The sequence below is a fragment of the Leucoraja erinacea genome, chromosome 13 (assembly GCF_028641065.1).
Source record: "Leucoraja erinacea ecotype New England chromosome 13, Leri_hhj_1, whole genome shotgun sequence".
NCBI lineage: Eukaryota > Metazoa > Chordata > Chondrichthyes > Rajiformes > Rajidae > Leucoraja > Leucoraja erinaceus.
The window spans coordinates 45,863,592-45,884,845 of NC_073389.1; the positions used below are offsets into that span (position 1 = coordinate 45,863,592).

Below are 21,254 nucleotides of genomic sequence, written 5' to 3' on the forward strand. Positions count from 1 at the left end.
GCCGGATAGACGTTGCCAGGCGGGGGCAGTGTCGATAGCCATCAGCAGGGCCATCTGCTGTAACCAAACTCCATATAAAGAGGTCCCTTAAAACAAGGGTTTACTGTACATGAAAATAGGGCGGTGCTGTGGCATTGTCCACTAGCTAACAATGATCTATTCTTCCTTGATCTTCATTCCCTTTCATCACTCATTTTCGCACGTTACCATTCCATGTCTCTCATTTCCCTCTCCCCTGACTCTCAGTCCGAAACGTCACCCATTCCTTCAGGGATGCTGCCCGTCCCGATAAGTTACTCAGCACCCGTAGTCAGGATCGGTCCTGGGATCCAGGGCTCTGGTGCTGTAAGACAGCAACTCAACCACTGCGCCATCGTGCGGCCCTTACTGGTTCCAACTCACACCCATCTACCTCCACACTCCCCTTCCCTTTTTCTCGTTCCATCTGCCCATGTCTCATCCTTCCCTCTCACTTCATTTAGCTTATTAGTTTAATCTAGTTTAGAGATACAACGCCGAAACAGGCCCCTCGGCCCACCGAGTCCGCGCCGACCAGCGATCCCCGTACACTAGCAATATCCTACACACTAGGGACAATTTACAATCTTCACCAAAGCCAATTAATCTGCAAGCCAGCATGCCACGTCAAGAGTCAAGAGTGTTTTATTGTCATATGTCCCAGATAGAACAATGAAATTCTTACTTGCTGCAGCTCAACAGAATATGTAAACATAATACATAACGAGAGAAAAAAGAGAAAAAGAAGTTCAGTGTGCATATATACACTTACATACTCAATAAATAAATAAATATAGTGCAGTAATAATAAGTCTGTTGTATTTCATTGCTTATTTGTTGTGGTGTTTAATAGCCTGATGGCTGTGGGGAAGAAGCTGTTCCTGAACCTGGACGTTAGTTTTCAGGCTCATGTACCTTCTTCCTGATGGCAGTGGTGAGATGAGTGTGTGGCCAGGATGGTGTGGGTCTTTGATGATGTTGCCTTCCTTTTTGAGGCAGCGACTTCGATAGACCCATTCTATGGTGAGGAGGTCAGAGCCAGGGATGGACTCGGCAGTGGTCACAACATTTTGCCGTCTGTTCCGCTCCTGAACGCTCAAGTTGCCAAACCAGGCCACGATGCAACCAGTCAGTATGCTCTCTACTGTGCACCTGTAGAATGGAAACATAGAAAATAGGTACAGCAATAGGCCATTCGGCCCTTTGAGCCTGCACCGCCATTCAATATGATCATGGCTGATCATCCAACTCAGTACAATTTCAAGAGAATTCTCATTGACATACCGCCTCTCCGTAATCTTCTCAGGACGTAGAGGCGTTGATGAGCCTTATTTATAATTGCATCAGTGCGCTGGGTCCAGGAAAGATCTTCGGAAATATGCATGCCCAAGAATTTGACGTTTTTGACCCTCTCCACTATCGCCCCATTGATATAAACAGGAATGTAGATCATCATCCTTCCTCTTACAAGTCCACAATCAGTTCCTTGGTTTTACTGATGTTGAGAGCCAGGTTGTTGTGCTGGTACCATTTGGTCAATTGGTCGATCTCACTTCTATACTCTGACTCATCACCACCTGTAAATTGTCCAACAACAGTGGTGTCGTCGGCGAACGTTGGAGTGTTGGAGGAAACCGGAGTACCCGGTGAAAACTCACACGGTCACGGGGAGAATGAACAAACTCTATACACACAGCACCAGCAGTGAGCAGTCTCTGGCGCTGTGAGGCAGCAACTCTACCTCTGCGCCACTTCTCTCTATCCAGACTAACTCCCTCTCTACTCTCAGTCCAGATACAGGTCTTGCCAAAACAACATTCCCATCCCTCTCCTCCCTCCCTCCCCCCTCCCACCCACCCACACATACACACACACACACGTTGCTTGATGCGCTGAATTCCTCCAGAATGTGTTTTCTGCTCCAGATTTCAACATCTGTGGGTCTCTCTCGAAGCTACATTTTTTTTTACTTACTGAGCTGTTTGGCCGCTGTGATAATACATTTTCCAGTCAATTCTGTAACTTTAAAGGGAGGCTGGGAATTGGACCCCAGGATGCAGGGAGTTGCAGATGCTGGAATACTGAGGAAAAAAAAACCACGTAAGTGCTGGAATAAATCAATAGGTCAGGCAGCACCTAGACACAGAGGGTGTATGGAACGAGCTGCCAGAGGAGGTTGTTGAGGCAGAAACTATGATAATTTTTAAAAGGCATTTGGATAGGAGAGGTTTAGAGGGATATGGACCAAACTCAGGCAGGTGGGACTAGTGTAGATGGGTCACCTTGGTCGGATTGGGCAAGCTGGGCTGAAGAACCTGTTTCCACACTGTATGACTCTTATGATCTCTGGAGAATGGAGAGTCTCAGTTCGAAGAAGGGTCTTGACCCATAACATCGCCTATCCATGTTATCTCAACCTAAAATGTCACTTATTCCTTTTCTCCAGCGGTGCTGATGTAAACAAGCATCTGCAGTTCCTTCCTACACAAATTCCTCCAACACTTTGATTTTTTTTAGTAACTGAAACCCTGGTCAGTCTAAAGAGTGTTCGGGCTCCAGATCTCATCACAGACCTGGTTTAGATGTGCATCAAATGGCTTAGTCTGCAGGTGAGTTGATCGCAAAATCAAGGTAGCAATTGACCGAATGTGGCATCAGGGCGGCTTGGACATCAATGGGGAAATAAACCAATGGTTAGATTCATACCCGACACCAAATGATGGGTATGAGGTTGCTGGAGCAGTGTCCTTGGAGATAGCCCACCCATCTTCAGCTACTTCAAAGCTCTTCCTTTCATCATGAACTCAGAGGTGGGGACATCTGCTGGTGACTGCACAATACTACTTGCATTTCCTCAGTGATTGATGCATGGACATGGTGGGCCGAATGGCCTATTTCGGTGTTTATAGTCAGAGCATAGAGTGTGGAAACAGGCTCATCGACCCAACTTGCCCACACCAACCAACATGTCCCACCCACACTAGCCCCACCTGCCTGCACTTGGCCCATATCCCTCTTCTGGAAATATTTGGAGGGATATGGGCCAAACACAGGCTGGTGGAACAGGTGGGCAGTGAGGGCAAGTTGGGCATGTTTCCACACTGTATGATTCTATAACATGGAGATTGTGAGACCCTACATCAATGGAAATTGTGAGGCTTTACGAGGAAACAGTAAGCGGCTATTATTGTAGCCTTACAGGAACATTGATGCCACCTGCATGTTGCAAGTAACAAGACCCAATGCAACATTCAGGGATGGGCTGAGTAACATTAAAGTGCTCGACAATTACCATTTTATTAATATATCCAAGTCTAAATGGCCATCGCTGACAATTCATTCTAATGTCACTGCGTCCTCTACCATCGATAAAAGGGCGGCATGGTGGTGCAATGGGCGACACAGTGGCAGAGTCGCTGCCTTACTGTGTTTGCAGCGTCGGAGACCTGGGTTCGATCCCGACTACGGATACTGTCTGTATGAATTTATCTTCGTTCTCCCCGTGGATTTTCTCCAAGATCTTCGGTTTCCTCCCACACTCCAAAGACGCACAGGTTTGCAGTTTATCTGGCTTGGCATAAGTGCAAAATGTCCCCAGTGTGTGTGGGATAGTGCGGCAGACCAAGCGCAAGTGTTCGGCGAAAACCAGCGCGGTCACAGCAAGAACGTACAAACTCCGTACAAATAGCACCCATGGTCTGGATCGAACCCGATTCTCTGGCGCTCTAAGGCAGCAACTCTACCGCTGCACCACTCTGCTGCCCTAGTGTGTTAGTTATCTAAATTTGGACAATTCAATGTTCATGCTGTTAGGTTGCAAGACACCCATGCGGAATTTGAAGGGCTGTTCCTCAAGTTTGTGTGCAGCCTCACTCTGCCAATGGAGGCTGCTCAAGACAGAAAAGGGTAAGGGGAGTTAAAACAGTTGGCAACCGGGAGATCGATTCAGCATTGACAGACCGAGCGCAGGTGTTTTGCGAAATGGCCCGCCTAGTCTATGCTTGGCCTCATTGATGTATCAGAGGCCACTTCAGGAACAGTGGATGCAGTAGATGAGGTTAGAGGAGGTGCACATGAACCTCTGTCTCACCTGGAAGGTCAGCTGGGGTCCATGGACATGAAGGAGGAGGAATAGGGACAGGGTGTTACATCTCCTGCAGTTACCGACCACAACAGATCTACAGACGTGATCTCGCAGGCTTTCCATCCTGCACTGGACCAGTTGGAGAATGAGAACATGTACATGGGCTTGTGGCCAGCTCCTTCCTGACAACTATCCGACTCTGGAAGAATACATGGAACACACTGACAGGGATGGTAGTGGGGGCAGATATAACAGTGGTATTTAAGACACTTTTAGTAGACACACGGATATGCAGGGTAGAGAGGGATATGGACTATCTACCTCATTTGGGACCCTCGGACTACCTTTGATCAGCCTTTACCTTGCAATAAAAGTTATTCCCTGTATAATGCACCTGTGCTGTGGATGGCACGATTGTAATCATGCGTATTCCATTGACTGGTTCGCAAGCAAATAAAGCTTTTCATTGTACCTCGTTACACGTGACGATAAACTAAATGACAGTCAGACTCGGAGAAGACAGCTACCTGCCACAGTAAACGCCACAAGATCTGTTGCTGCAGAGCAACTAGCAAAAGCTAGTAGTAGTTTCAAGCAAAAGCCTAGCTTCAGCACATTCCCACTCATCAGCATTATCAAAGCTCCCAATTTATGGCCATAAATTTATATCTTACAACATTGGCATTTCTTACCTGGCAAAAACATTTTGCCTCTTTAATCTTCATAAAAGTATTATAAATGCAAAGTAATTCAAATAAGTTCTAGTACATATCAATCTTCAATTTAATATGAACCAAAAAAAAAAATCACTGGCAGCCATTTTATTTAAGACTCAATACACTGGGGTTTCGGCCCAGAATGTGCTATTCAGTTAAAGTGACTGGTTTGCATCTTACATCATCACAAGACGGCTGTGTCGCAGTAGAGTGAAATCAAAAGTTTTATAATATACTTTGGCAAACTTTAAGGCTGGACATTTAAGAGACTTCATCTTTAAGAACGAGATTAGCACAGGGATGCTGTGTAACGCTGAGAAAATACATCCTTCAGATATCAAAAACACTTTATAAAGTTTCAAGATTGCACAATTGTTTTTTTTCTCCTTATTTCACAAACACTTGAGGTGGACGTGAAGAAGTTGCTTTTAAGATTGTTATTAAACGTGTCTTTGGCTTGGCTTCCTTCATTTTCATGGAATGAGCTTAACTCTCAGTGTGACTGCTGACCTGCAGTTTCTTTATTGGGGGCCCTATATGAAATAAGTTTCCCAAGTCCTGAAACATATTTAAACTTCAAAGCCGATAGAACTGAAGTTGCAATTGAAAACAATGCAGGGATACAAATCTAGAGTGCTGGGCTAAACAGAGAGAGATTTACTGTTTGCTTGTCTCTATACGACAGGCTGATAGGTGATGTTGGCACTGGGTGTTCAGTATGGCACATAGTTTATCTAAATCTTTTTTTAAAAAACCACCATAGGCAGATAACTACATCAATAGGATGTGCGTTACTTTCACACCTCAAGACATTGCTGGACTTTATTAAGAACTCGTATCAACCTCGCCAGCAATTTCAAAGTCACAAACTCTCCTGATGATGGGGTCATTCAAAGGCAAACACATCTGCATCAGAGTCATCCTCATCTCTCATTCAAAGTGACCAGATTTCATTATCATAGCTCCCAGTAGATAAGAGACACATTTCAGGGGAACACAATGAGGAGCTGTTCCATACACCAGTCTCTCTCAGAAGTTTCGGACTTTCCTGTGCGTTGCGGAATGGTCACGAGGAAATCCCCCCCCATCTCCCATCCAACTAGACCTCTGTAAACTATACACAAGGCTGCAGAATCCATGGAGTCGTGCAAGCTGAAACCAGCGGTGACATTGTGAAAGGTACAAGCTTTTCGCTGTCATCTAATCATCTCGGAGCTACAAGGGAGACCCACTTGCTTGCTGCAATTACACAGTGGCATTTTAGCAATGTTAAGGCCTGCAAAGGTAATTTAGAACTGAGACCATGAACCGGCCAATTAACAGTGCTGGTCCTGACAACACAAAGGGTGTTCAGGAAAGGAGTGCGGACATGCATGGCTGGAACTGTACTTGGATTTAAAAATAAGTGGAGCAAGTTACAAGGCTGCAATTCCGCTTGCTGGCTCTGGGTGGCAGCAGAACCTCATGGCTGCCTTAAAGTGTCTCACCGTGTGAAGGAGGCCAGGACCAGAACAGTTGGGCGCAAGTGAATGGTCCAGTATGCTGCGGTGACGCTGTTATAAACAACCATGCAGACCTGGGAACATTGCAGACACCTGCGGCCAGCTGGGTGGAGGTGCCAAGGAAAACAACCGCACACTCCGTTGGTTACTTCAAAGTTCCAAGAGTTTAGCATGAAAATATTGCCATAACCGTGGCAGTTCACCGCAACAAAAAAAAATCACTTTGAGATGGCGTTTCGGGGCGAGACTCTTCTTCAGATAGAAACGTCACCCATTCCTTCTCTCTAGAGATGCTGCCTGCCCTGCTGAGCTACTTCAGCTGTTTGTGTCTATCATTGATTTAAACCAGCATCTGCAGTTCCTTCCTATATAAAAAACACTCAGATATAAATGGAAAGTAAAAAAAAAAAACACGATTCATTCAATTGAATTGGCTTGTGATCCGAAGGAAGAAAAATTGACTAGAAAAAATTGTCCATTTTTCCTTTAGGTTTTTCAAAATGGCCGTGGACAAGAATCTTAAGATCAGCGGCATTTTATGTAGCTCACTCCTATGTTATCCTGAGGCAAGAAACAATGATATTGCACTTAGAAAATCCACCCACAACTTCATAACACGCAACTCCTCACTAAACAAAAAAAAAAAAAATGACCACAGGTGTCAGAGGTTATGGGGAGAAGGCAGGAGAATGGGGTTCGGAGGGAGAGATAGATCAGCACACAATTGAATGGCGGAGTAGACTTGATGGGCCGTACGACCTAATTCTACTCCTATTCCTTATGACCTTATCCTTCAGAAAGCGAGGGCATAGGATAACACCATTAAGATCAGCACAAAAATGCCTGCATCAAGCAAGCTTCTTACTAAGTGGGATCCAGTTTAACTGTCTATCCAAGCGAGGGCATAGTATCACACTATTTAGATCTGCACAAAATGCCTGCATCAAGCAGGCTTCTTACTAAGACAGGTAGACACAAAATGCTGGAATAACTCAGCGGGACAGGAAGCATCTCGGGAGAGAAGGAATGGGTGATGTTTTGGGTCGAGACTCTTCTTACTAAGACAGTTTGGACAACTTCCAAATGGTAACAGGCTCACTTCATTGCAGTCTGCATTGTAGGGTAATACAAGTACATTGTTAAGGTTGGGTTTAGCCACCAATGTTTGTTGGGCACCAGGGGACGCCGGTGCCGTTAGTGCAAATACCGCCGCGTCGGCTCCAAGGTGTTCTTGGCGAAGTGTGTGCGGTCGGGGGGGGGGGGAGTGGCGTTACTTCCAGCGATGCCTGATCAGGGACGAGTCGTCGGTGAGGCCATTGCTGTTGCGCTGGCCGCAAGGGACCACCAGCAGGATGATGGAAATTAGGAGGGTAATGCTGCACAGCGCGATGAGGAAGTAGGAGATGATCCAGAGGGCGGGCTGTGTCATTGGCCTTTCCCTGAAGCAGTTGCTCGAGACATCAGTCGCCAAGAACGGACCCGCAATTTCAGAGACCGAGACATCATCGATGACTGTGGGAAGAGAAAAAACAAGTCCAATTCAGTGCTCAGTGACAATCAGTTGCTCAAAGAGTTTGGACATAAGATTCTGGAGTAACTCAGCATGTTTCGTTCAGTTTAGAAATACAGCATGGAAACAGGCCCTTCGGCCCACCGCGTCCGCACTGACCAGTGATCCCCACGCACTGGCACTAACCTACAATTTATAAGGGACAATTTACAATTTTTACAAAAGCCAATTAACCTACAAACCTGTACGCCTTTGGAGTGTGGGAGGAAACCAGAGCACCTGTAGAAAACCCATGTGGTCACAAGGGGCAACGTATAAACTCCATACAGACAGCACCCACAGCTAGGATCGAACCCGGGTCTCTGGTGCTGTGAACTGAGTCAGTATCTCAGCCTGAGGAAGGGACCCGTTCTGAAAAGTCACTTCCTCCATAGTTGCTGCCGACCCGTTGAGTTACTCCAATATTATGTGTCTAGCTTTAGTATAAAACAGCATGTTGCAGTTCATTTTTGTTGCTTGGAATTTACTAGTTTTCCCAAGGGCAAAATTCATAAGCCGTTCCTTCATGATGTAGCAGGTTGGTACTTCAAATATTACATGAAACTGGCCATGAGGGACTGTAGATGCTGGAATCGTGACTGGAACATAACGTGCTAGAAGAGCTCAGCTGGTCAGGCAGCAGCTCTGGAGAACATGGATAGGTGATGTTTCGGGTCAGGACCCTTCTCAAGACTGATTGCAGGAAGGGGGAAAGAAAGCTGGGAATGAGGTGGGGGTGGGACATAGCCCGGCGAATGATAGGTGGATACGGGTGAAAGGGGCTTTGATTAGCAGATGGATAGACAAAGGGAGGGGATGACGAGGAGACGAGGCGACATAAGGCTGTCAGATGAGGAGAGTAAGGCTGGAGGGAGGGATGTAGGTGCAAGTGGGACGGGGGAGGAGAAAGTGGGTGGTATAGTGGGTGAAATGGTAATTCACCAGGATGGGGGAGAAATCTTATTGTTCCTGTTATAACATCCTAATTTTAAGGCACGAACATGCCAGTGTAATGCACTGGACCTTATCAAACCCTAATTCCGAGTTCATAAGTTCACAAGTTGCAGGAGCAGAATTAGGCCATTCGGGCCATCAAGTCTACTCCACCATTTAATCATGGCTGATCTACCACCCCGTCAACCTAATTCTCCCGCCTTTTCCCCATAACCCCCGACACCTGTACGTTTCAAGAATGTATCCATCTCCGCCTTAAAAATATCCATTGACTTGGCCTCCACAGCCTTCTGCGGCAAATGATTCCACAGATTCGCCACCCTCGACAAAATTCTTCCTTTTCCCCTTTCTAAAGGTACGTCCTTTTATTCTGAAGCTATGGCCTCTGGCCCTAGACTCTCCCACTGGTGGAACCATCCTGTCCACATCCTCAAGAGCATCTGAAGAAGGATCTTGACCCAAAACATCACCCATTCGTTCTCTCCAGAGTTGCTGCCTATCCCGTGATGTTACTCCAGCTTTGGGTCTATCTATAGCACAACTATTCTCAGCCAGAGTTATAGATGACCTGTGGGCAACTCTGTTGTCAGCCCAGTTTTGTCCTGTTTTTTTTTCTTTACTTCCAGTTTTCTCCCCCGCCTACTCTCCAAACTATAATCACTGAAGAATGGACCCAACCCAAAACGTCACCTATCCATTTTCTCCAGAAATGCTGCCTGACCCGCTGATTACGTCAGCATTTTGTATCCATCCTGTTTTTAACCATTGTGCAAATTTGTCTTCTGTTGTACATGCCAATTTTGTGATGCAGATATTTTTAATTTAGTTTAGTTTAGATTACAGCTACAGCACGGAAACAGGCTCTTCGGTCCACTGAGTCCGCGCCGACCAGCGATCCCCCCACACGAACAGTATCCTACACATACTGGGGACAATTTACAATTATACCACGCAAATTAGCCCCCAGACCTCTACGTCTTAGGAGTGTGGGGGGCAACCACAGTACATGAAGAAAACCGCCGAAGGCCACGGGGAGAACGTACAAACTCGGTACAGACAGCACCCATCATCAGGATCGAACCCGGGTCACTGGCGCTGTAAGGCAGCAACTCTACTGCTGTGCCACCCATATCCTCTCACTGAGGATATGGGTGGCAACAGATATTTCCATTGGAAATGAATGTCTGAAGCAGAGTTCCTGGCGATGTTACAGTGCTCCATGCATGGCACATACAACAGAGATTGAACAGACATTCATAGTAAGGAACACATCATTGCAGAGTTAGTCGGAAAGAGGTGGGGAACATTTGAAGGGCAAGTCGCTAAGTTGTGATAGAAGACGTGTCTCCTTTCTGTCAAAACCCGAGGGAAAGAAAAATGCAAATGCTAAAAATAAACCAGTGACTTGAAGCAACCCTGTTCCATTTATGAAGCTCAGCTGAGAAGAAATTGATGCAGAGATAATTGACTTCAGCAAGCCCGAGTTAGCGGTTAGCTCATTTAGTCAATATACCTTTTCCCTATGTAAATGCAATCTGCCTCTTCTTGACTTAGTCCCTCGCGCTTGTTTTGTGGGCTCTGAGGTGACCAATACAGGAACCACAGACCTTTACATAGATGGGACAGGAGTGGACATTCCTAAAATCCTCCGTTATGTAATTTACGTTGAAAATCTTTGATGGATGCTCTGTCCCTTTCACTTCCTTCAGTTCTCAATTGTTTGAACATTCGCTGCGATCGGTGGGATTGATGCGTTTGGTCAAGAATGTTTTATTGTCATATGTCCCTAACAGAACAATGGAATTCTTACTTGCAACAATATAATAAACAAAAAGTTATGATATGTATATGTATTATGATATAAGATGCTCATATTCGTTTAGTTTATCATACTTTCTTCCTACACAAGTCTCGCAACGTTTTGGTGCCGACAAAGTTGCAAAAGCTCACACGACGGTTCGTGGGATGACCAAAGTGGAGGAGGAGACGGTTGCAAAGGGCCCTTGTGGCCACCTGCAGCGGGGACTGGAAAACAGTGGCAAACTGACGCCTATTGCATATGGACTTGTTGGGCTGCTCTGTGCATACTGCACTAACTAGGGCGATTGTGCTTACGTACGGCGATAGTTCATAAGTGATAGGAGCAGAATTAGGCCATTTTGCCCATCGAGTCTACTCCACCATTCAATCATGGTTGATCTATCTCCCCCTCTTAATGCCTGCATTCTCCCCATAACCCCTGACACCCGCACTAATAGAAAATAGTTTCTACCCATGTGCGATAAAAGAACTTAATTCCAACAGAGAACACTGGGGAAGCAAAATGTAATTCCAAGAAATGCAACATTCTTTTAAAATTCTTTTTAAATACTTATTTATTATTTTTACTAATAAGTGTACATATGTGTCAATGGTTGACGTGTTTGTATTTCTTTAAAACCGGAGGAGATGTAATGGAATTTTGTTGCACAGTGTTGTGCAATGATAATACACGTAATCATTCATTCAATCATTCATGCATTAATTAATTAATTCATTCATGCATTCACTCATTTATTCATTCATTCAATCATCATTCTTTCATTCAGTCATTAATCAGGCATTCTAATGAAGTTCAGAGCAATCCCAGCTAGAGGGAAAGGGATAACCAAACTATATCCTACTCATAGAAACATAGAAAATAGGTGCAGGAGGAGGCCATTTGGCCCTTCGAGCCAGCACCCACCATTAATTGTGATCATGGCTGATCGTCCCATATCAATAACCCGTGCCTGCCTTCTCCCCATATCCCTTGACTCCACTAGCCCCTAGAGCTCTATCTAACTCTCTCTTAAATCCAATCTCATCTTCCTTATAATACACAAAATTCCCGACAACACCCATACTGATCGACGTCTTGCGGATCTGTCTGCAAAAAATGTATTTCACTGTACCTCCTACACGTGACAATAAAGAAACCATCAACCATCTGAACCCAAACTGTTCTCACTCCCCGTGGCTGTATGACCTAGTGACATCAGGAAGGACTATGCATGAATAATGTAGACCTGGCCACGGGACTGCGCGTGATCCAATTGAACCTGTAAACCCAGTGCTAAGAGCCGCCTTCAAAATCCGAGAAAGAAGCAAATGGCACAAGATTGGAAAGAGAAACAAGAGTTGATAACCTCTGCAGAATGACAGAGGCTCCAGCTGGTGATGCTCCAAGTGTTTGGAAGGGGGCACTTTCGTTTTCTACAAAACACGGTGGCGCAGGGGTAGAAGTTGCTGCCTTACAGCTCTTGCAGTGCCAGAGGCCCAGGTTCGATCCCAACTATGGGTGCTTGTCTGTACGGAGTTTGTACGTTCTCTCCATGATCTGCGCGGGTTTCCTCCGAGATTTTCCGTTTTCCTCCCGCCTTCCAAAGAGGTACAGGTTTGCAGGTAAATCGGCTTGGTGTAAGTGTCAATTGTCCCCAGTATGTGTAGGATAGTGTTAATGTGCGGGGATCGCGGGTCTGCGCGGACTCGGTGGGCCGAAGGGCCTGTAAATGTAAGCCAACAGAACTATTGTGACTGGGTCAATGTTCAGCAAGGACTCAGTGAGCCAAGGGGCCTGTTTCCATGCTGTATCTCACAACTAACACTAAATGTTCCTGGTGCACACCACTCTGTTGGTGGCAGCTTCTTCCTCTGCCAAGGTCACAAAATCTAGTATTCTCTCCGCCCTTATATGAAGAAGAAGGGTCTCAACCCAAAACATCACCTGTTCCTTCTCCAGAGATGCTGCCTGAACCGCTGAGTTACTCAGGCACTTTGTGTTTATCTTCGGTGTAAACCAGCATCTGCAGTTCCTTCCTACATCATACTGTAGGGGCGGCATGGTGGCGCAGTGGTAGAGTTGCTGCCTTGCAGCGCCAGAGACCCGGGTTCGATCCCGACTATGAGTGCTGTCTATATGGAGTTGCACGTTCTCTCCGTGACCGCGCGGGTTTTGTCCAAGATCATCGGTTTCCTCCCACACTCCAGAGACATACAAGTATGTAGGTAAATTGGCCTGGTATGTGTAAATTGCCCCTAGTGTGTGTAGGATAGTGTTAACGTGTGGGGATCGCTGGTCGGTGCGGACAGGGGGGGCAAAAGGCATGTTTCTGCTCTATATTTCTATACTTTTCTGCACACTCCCCAAAGGTTCACCAGACTGATTCCTGGAATGTCAGGACTGTCTTATGAAGAAAGACTGGATAGACTTGGTTTATACTCTCTAGAATTTAGGAGATTGAGAGGGGATCTTATAGAAACTTACAAAATTCTTAAGGGGTTGGACAGGCTAGATGCAGGAAGATTGCTCCCGATGTTGGGGAAGTCCAGGACAAGGGGTCACAGCTTAAGGATAAGGGGGAAATCCTTTAAAACCGAGATGAGAAGAACTTTTTTTTCACACAGAGAGTGGTGAATCTCTGGAACTCTCTGCCGCAGAGGGTAGTCGAGGCCAGTTCATTGGCTATATTTAAGAGGAAGTTAGATGTGGCCCTTGTGGCTAAGGGGATCAGAGGGTATGGAGAGAAGGCAGGTACGGGATACTGAGTTGGATGATCAGCCATGATCATATTGAATGGTGGTGCAGGCTCGAAGGGCCGAATGGCCTACTCCTGCACCTAATTTCTATGTTTCTATGTGTCCATATCCTTCCTGTATTGGGCGACCAGAACTGCAAACAACACTCCAAATGCAACCTAACCAAAGTCCTTTAAAACTGCATCATGGCTTCCTGACTCTTGTACTCAGTGCCCTGTCTAAAGAAGGCGAGCATACCATATGCCATCTTTACCACTCTATCTGCTTGTGTCTTTCAGCATAAACCTTGGGAAGAAGATAACCACAGCGAGCATGATCGGCGGAAGTAAATCTTTTATAATTTGTAATCCACGTTGCTCAAAAATCACCAACACATTTCACAAACATATTTGGTCACTAAAAATAGTGTAAAAATAGTGTGATTTTTCCAACAGCAGTCTTTTGAGAACTGGGCTCAGATATGCCATACAATATTAATTGCCCCCTTGTTCTAACATCCTTTATGCATTGCTTATAGCTACAGCTTCACAGAGAGGGCCCATTTATGTGGTGCAACAGAAGGACTTTGTCATAACGGAGCAGGTTTGGCAATGTTAAGCCAATTCTACAAGGAACGGCTTGCTTTGCAAAAACAAAAACAAGCCTTGTATTCTTTTAGCAACCACTGGGGTCAAGGCCTATTCAGCCTCTGCTTTTCAGGATTGCAAACGGCTGCTGTTTAAACGGCACTGTGGCCACTGTGACACGTTGCAACAGGGCAAAGTGTTCGGTGAACCTAAGTGTAGAAGCCTGACCATGGGCAAGGACCTACAAAGACAAGGATGTAACGTTGAAGCTCTATAAGGTGCTGGTAAGATCGCATTAGGAATATAGTGAGCAATTTTGGGCGCCATATCTGAGGAAGGATGCGTTGGCTCTGGAAAGTGTCCAGAGGAGGTTTACAAGAATGATCCCAGGAATGAGTGGGTTAACCTACGATGAGCATTTGTCAGCACTGGGCCTGTACTCGCTGGAGTTTAGAAAAATAAGAGAATTGAAAGGGTACAGAATAGTGAAAGGCTTGGCTAGAGTGGACGTGGAGGGGATGTTTCCACCAGTGGAAACTATTGGAATGGCCTACTCCTGCACCTACTGTCTATAGTGGGAGAGTCTCGGATGAGAGGTCATAACCTCAGAATTAAAGGACGTTCTATTCAGAAGGAGATGAGAAGAAATATTTTTTAGTCAGAGGGTGGAGAATCTGTGGAATTCTTGGCCACAGAAGGCTGCGGATGCTAAGTCAGTGGATATTTTTAAGGCGGAGATAGGCTCTTGATTGGTAACAGGTATCAGAGATTATGAGGAGAAGGTAGGAGAATGGGGGTTAGAAGGGAGAGATAGATCAGACATGTTTGAACGGCAGAGTAGACTTGATGGGCCGAATGGCCTAATTCTACTCCTATTCCTTACGACCTACCCGCACACGAGCTGGCTGCAAACCCAATGCGTTTCTGTGCTCGGTCAAAGATGACGTAGAAACCTTCCATCACGGTGGCCCCCAAAACCAAGCCATTGGACGACGGGGAGATTCCAAACCGGTAGCACTCCATCAGGGTTCCAATATCTGCCATCGGCTGGATGTACAACTGCGGGATAGATAACAAACGCAGAACAGATGTAGGCAAGCTCAGTGGGTTCAGCTTCAGGTTTCACCATGTTATAGGAAAGGTGTTGTCAAGCTGGAAAGGGTACAGAGAAGATTTACGATACGATACGCTAAAACTTTATTTATCCCAGGAGGGAAATTGATCTGCCAACAGTCATAAAAACACAAAATACATGAAACATGAGATTAAAGTGACGAGTGGATAGAATTTACAAGGATGTTGCCAGGACTAGAGGATCTGAGGCCTAGGGAGAGGTTGAGTAGACTGGGACTTGATTCCCTGGAGTGCAGGAGGATGAGGGGTCATCTTTTAGAGGTGTATAAAACCATGAGGGGAATAGATCGGGTAGATACACAAGAGTCTCTTGCCCAGAGTAGGGGAATCGAGGAGCAGAGGACATAGGTTTAAGGTCAAGGGGAAAAGATTTAGTAGGAATCGGAGGTGTAACTTTTTCACTCAAAGTGTGGTGGGTGTGTGGAACAAGCTGCCAGAGGAGGTAGTTGAGGCAGGGACCATAGCAACATTTAAGAAGCAGTTAGACAGGTCTATGGATAGGACAGGTTTGGAGGCATATGGACCCAACACAGGCAGGTGGGACTAGTGTAGCTGGGATATGTTGGCCGTTGTGGGTAAGTTGGGCTGAAGGGCCCATTTTCACGCTTTATCACTGTATGTTTATTATTGTCATGTGTACCGAGGTCCAATGAAAAACATCGTTTTGCATGTTATACAAACAGATCAGGTAATACTATAGATGAATGCATGAAACCAAACTCAAGTACAATAGGTCATAAGTGATGGTCATAAGTGATAGGGGCAGAATTAAGACTTTTGGCCCATACAGTCTACTACGCCATTCAATCATGGCCAATTATCTTGTCCTCCAAACCCCATTTTCCTGCCTTCTCCCTGTAATCCCTGACACTCGTATCAATCAAACGGGAAGAAACAAAGAGCAGAATGTAATTCTCAGAACTGTAGCACATCAGTTCCATAGATAAACTCTTTTTAGTTTACGTTTTAGAGATACAGAACGGAAACAGGCCCTTCGGCCCATCGAGTCCGCGCAGCCCAGCAATCCCCGCACACTAACTCTTACCGTACACACATACTAGGGACATTTTTTACATTTATACCAAGCCAATTAATCTGCAAACTTGCACGTTTTTGGAGTGTGGGAGGAAACCGAAGATTTCGGAGAAAACCCACGCAGGTCACGGGGAGAACGAACAAACTCCGTACCGACAGAACCCAGAGTCGGGATTGAACCCGTTTCTCTGGCGCTGTAAGGCGGCAACTCTACCACTGCGCCACCATGCCAACCAGAGTGGATGAAAGAGGTTTAGAGGGATTTGGGCCAATCGTGGGCAGGTGGGATTAGTATAGATGGGGCATGTTGGTCGGCATGGGCAAGTTGGGCCAAAGGGCCTGTTTCCATGCTGTATGACTATGAATGCATGCAGAGGATTGCTTTAATTCAGGTCCGGTCTTACCTGTGGCAAGATGGTGATGCGGAAAGACTGGGTGGAATTCTCTCCTCGAAGGTAGATGGAGATTTTGGGGAAGAAAGACCAAGGTTTGGAATCTTGTGGCCAGCAGGCCAGCTGACTTCCTGCCCAAAACCCATCGGCAAATGACTCGACCTGTTAATAGGAACAAATTGTATCAATTAGGTGTGAGAGCAAATAAAGAGCACAAAGTTAATCTATGGCTGCGATGATCAAACAAGCTGCAAAAGGCTTCTTCCTCAGGCCCCAAGTGTTGTCTTCACTTGATGAGTGATCACTAGTTATAGGAGTCGGTTTGGACCATTCGGCCCATCGAGTCAATCATGGCTGATCTCTGCCTCCTAATCCCATTTACCTGCCTTCTCCCCACAACCCTCGACACCCGTTCCAATCAACACTTTGTCTATCTCCGCTTTAAAAATATCCACTGAATTGGCCTCCACAGCCCTTTGTGGCAATTATTTCCACAGATTAACTACACTTATACCTGTGACTAAAGAAGTTCCTCCTCACCTCCTTTCTAAAAGAGCGCCCTTTAATTCTGAGGCTATGACTTCTGGTCTTAGACTCTCCCACCAGTGGAAACATCCTTTCCACATCCACGGACACAAAAATGCTGGAGGAACTCAGCGGGTGCAGCAGCATCTATGGAGCGAAGGAGATAGGCAACGTTTCGGGGCCGAAACCATTGGTTTCGGCCCCGAAACGTTGCCTATCTCCTTCACTCCATAGATGCTGCTGCACCCGTTGAGTTTCTCCAGCATTTTTGTGTCCTTCGATTTTCCAGCATCTGCAGTTCCTTCTTAAACACTTTCCACATCCCAGGCAGTCCCTCCTCTCTTGGCCGTGAATGTAATTTGAGTAAAAGCCATGAGAATGTAAGAGGAATGGTAATTGAATGGAGTCATTACTCTAAACCTCTTTCACTTCAGCCACATATTGTAATTCGCCATTCTGAAGGTCAATATTTGGATAGGTTAGCGAGTATTCTACAACACACCATGGATCAATGTCTGAAGGAACCCTTTCGTCTTATCTGCAGCTCCTTGGAATTGCAGAACGTTTCATAACGACTCAACAACTTGTCCTTCGACTCCCTCACACTTCCTCCAAATCAAAGGCGTAGCCATGGGCACTCGCAGGTGGCCCAGCTACTGCATGGCTGCCTCTTTGTAAGGTATGTTGAATAGTCCCTGTTCCAGGCTTACGCTGGTCCAATCCCGGAACCTTATCTCCGCTACATTGACGACTGCATCGTGGCTACCTCCTGCACAAATTTATTCTGTACCTTTTCATACCTCTAGTATCCCTCTCCTCTTGACTCTCAGTCTGAAGAAGTGTCTCGACCCGAAACGTCACCTATTCCTTTTCTCCACAGATGCTGCCTGTGCCGCTGAGTTACTCCAGCTTTTTGTGTCGATCTTTATAACCTATAATCTGGAGTCACCACTGACCTCCTTAAATTATAATATCCATAACATTGCAGCTTTAGAGATGAAATAGACAAACAAAATGGAGGCTAAAGGTACACAAAAATGCTGGAGAAACTCACTCAGCGGGTGCAGCAGCATCTATGGAGCGAAGGAACTAGGCAACGTTTCGGGTCGAAACCCTTCTTCAGACCTGGAGGCTAAAGGTAACTGCGAGGCAGGGGGCCTTCAAGGGAGGAGTGGTGGATCAGTGGAGGGATTGCAGAGAAAATTGGAGCAGATACGCCTCAATGACCAGACTTACCGTGGAGAGAGAGATTCAGGGGATGTGATGTAAAGAACTGCAGATGCTGGTTTTAATCGAAGATGGACACAAAATGCTGGAGTAAGTCAGCAAGACTGAAGAAGGGTCTCGACCCGAAACATCACCCATTCCTTCTCTCCAGAGAATCTGCCTGTCCCGCTGAGTTACACCAACATTTTGTGTCTATCTTCGGTTTATATCAGCATCTGCAGTTCCTTCCTGCACAGTCCTCTCACTACTTTCTTTAAAAGGCCTTTATTAAACCAAGGTGCAAAGTCATTCCCTGACTGCAAATTACAGCTCTAGGAAACATTTAGAAATGATGTTTAAGCTATTTACAGGCATCTTGGCAGGAACAAGCGAATGGATATGGTACTTTATGCTAATAGAAAAAGGGTGAAAGGTCACATTTGCATAATATGCTAATTATATACATTACACTTGACCCAACAGCTCAGCCAGAGGAGCCATTATGTTAATCGGGCAAACATTAAGTATGCAGGTGGCTTTTAGAAATGTAGTGCTTTACGAATGGTTGGTTGCAAAAAGCACGATTCATAATGTTATTGAAAGGATTAAATGAAATCTATGCAGACACAAAATGCTGGAGTAACTAAGTGGGACAGGCAGCATCACTGCATGGAAGGAATGGGTGACGTTTTGGGTCGAGACACTTCTTCAGACTGAGAGTCAGGGGAGAGGGAAACTAGAAGTATGAAAAGGCATAGAAGAAATTTGTGCAGGAGGTTGCCCCGATGCAGTCGTTAATGTAGCGATGTTAGGAGATAGGGCCGGTGTACGTCTGGTAGAGGGATTGGTATCCAGGAGGGTCTCGACCCGAAGCGTCACCCATTCCTTCCTTCCAGAGATGCCGCCTGCCCCGCTGAGTTACTCCAGCATTTTGTGGCTGGCTTCACATTCAACCAGTGTCTGGTTTGATGAAGATATGCATTCTTTGATTTAGCAGAATAGCACAAATGATTTAGACACAAGGTAGGGTTCATGCAATAAGATTTTCAGCTGTCAACCCATATAGCCGACAAACTCTATACATCGCACGCGGTGATGGGTCAACAGGAGTCTTTCCAAGAAACAGTAACACAATCCCATGCAGACAGAGGCTTTTAACTGGGTGCCATGTGCGGCTTGGATATTGTGGACTAGAGGGCCTGTTCCTGTCCTGTGCTGTGCAGTCACGGTGCCCTCCATAATGTTTGGGACAAGGAACCATCATTTATTTATTTGCCTCGGTATTCCACAATTTGAGATTTGAAATAGAAAAAAAAATCACGTGGTTAAAATGCACATTGTTAGATTTTAATAAAGGCCAGTTTTATATATTTTGGTTTCACCATGTAGAAATTACAGAAGTGTTTATACATAGTCCCCTCCCCCCATTTCAGGGCACCATAATGTTTGGGACACAGCACTGTCATGTAAATGAAAGTAGTCATGTTTAGCATTTTGTTGCATATCCTTTGCATGCGATGACTGCTTGAAGTCTGCGATTCATGGACAACACCAGTTGCTGGGTGTCTTCTCTGGTGATGCCCTGCCAGACCCTGTATTACAGCCATCTTTAGCTTATGCTTGTTTTGGGGGTAATCCCCAGTTTTCTCTTCAGCATTTAAAAGGCATGCTCAATTGGGTCAGATCGGGGGATTGACTTGGCCACTCAAGAATTGGCCATTTTTTAGTTTTGAAAAACTGTTGCTTTAGCAGTATGTTTGGGATCATTATCGCTATAGAATGAACCGCTGGCCAATGAGTTTTGAGGCATTTGTTTGAACTTGAGCAGATAGGAACCGTGCTCAAACAATGCCCAATTAACAGAATGACTGCACGTGTCTGCGACTGGCTTCTCTTGTGTGGGAAGGAACTGCAGATGCTGGTCTACACCGAAGATAGATACTAAGTGCTGGAGTGACTCAGCGGGACAGGCAGCATCTCCGGAAAGAAGGAATCGGTAACGTTTCGAGTCGAGACCCTTCTTCAGACGGAGAGTCATGGGGGAGGGAGTCGAGAGAGATGTAGAAGGGGAAGGCGTGAACAGGACAGATCAAAGCAGAAAGTGATCAGGAAATGTAGAATGGTTAATTGAAGGTGACACCGCAGCATACAATCAGTAATATTCAATCAGGAGGACAAGAGAAGTGGCTTCCCTTTGATGGGCTGGGCAAAAGAATATATGTGAGAGTGCAATCAGTCCTCCCCCCAGAGACAGCGGAGGAGCTGCTGCCTTACAGTGCCATATGGGGACTGGGCCTTTTTCCCCAATTAAAGGAGCAGCTGTCCCTCAATTTATTACTAACATGGACTCAATTACCGACATGGGCCAGTATGGTGGCACAGTGGAGGAGTTGCTGCCTTACAGTGCCATATGGGGACTGGACATTGTGTCTTCCCTCATAATGGGAACCATTGTGGGGGGATGTTTTTATGTTTAAATTTCTTTATTACTGTTATGTCTGTATTCTTTCTTTATGTGCTGCATTGGCAAGAAGCATTTCACTACACCTAGCTGTATGTGACCAATAAAATAATCTTTAACCTTTGATAGATCCGGATTCCAACCTGACTTCTGGTGCTGTCTGTACGGAGTTTGCACATTCTCCACATGACCCCGTGAGGTGTCTCTGAGTGCTCCAGTTCCCTCCCACACTCCAAAGACGTACAGGTTTGTAGGCTAATTGGCTTTGTATAATTGTAAATTGTCCCTACTGTGTGTAGGATAGTGTCAGTGTGCGGGAATCGCTGCAAGGCGTAGACTCTGTGGGCCGAAGGGCCTGTTTACACACGATCCCAAATTAAAAATCTAAAGTCATGTTGCAGCTTCATAGCACGATGGTTATGCCACATATGGGGTATTATGTGTCATGGACGGTTGTGGAGGCCAAGGCATTGGGTAGTTTTAATGCAGAGGTCGATAGTTTTTTGCTTAGTAAGGGCATCAAAGTACACAGGGAGCAGACCGGAGAATGGCGTC

General features: G+C 45.8%; 1 protein-coding gene across 1 annotated transcript in view; it reads right to left on the minus strand.

Moving 5' to 3' along the window:
- Window positions 1-4,867: 4,867 nt before the first annotated feature.
- Window positions 4,868-21,254, minus strand: part of bace2 (beta-secretase 2) — a 61,233-nt gene continuing 44,846 nt past the window's right edge. Inside the window, exons 7-9 of the mRNA XM_055645129.1 lie at window positions 16,520-16,669; window positions 14,837-15,005; window positions 4,868-7,832 (exon numbers count right to left, since the gene is read on the minus strand). Coding sequence (XP_055501104.1) covers window positions 7,591-7,832; window positions 14,837-15,005; window positions 16,520-16,669 — 561 coding nt within the window. The 3' untranslated portion in view covers window positions 4,868-7,590. The remainder of the gene's footprint in view (window positions 7,833-14,836; window positions 15,006-16,519; window positions 16,670-21,254) is intronic.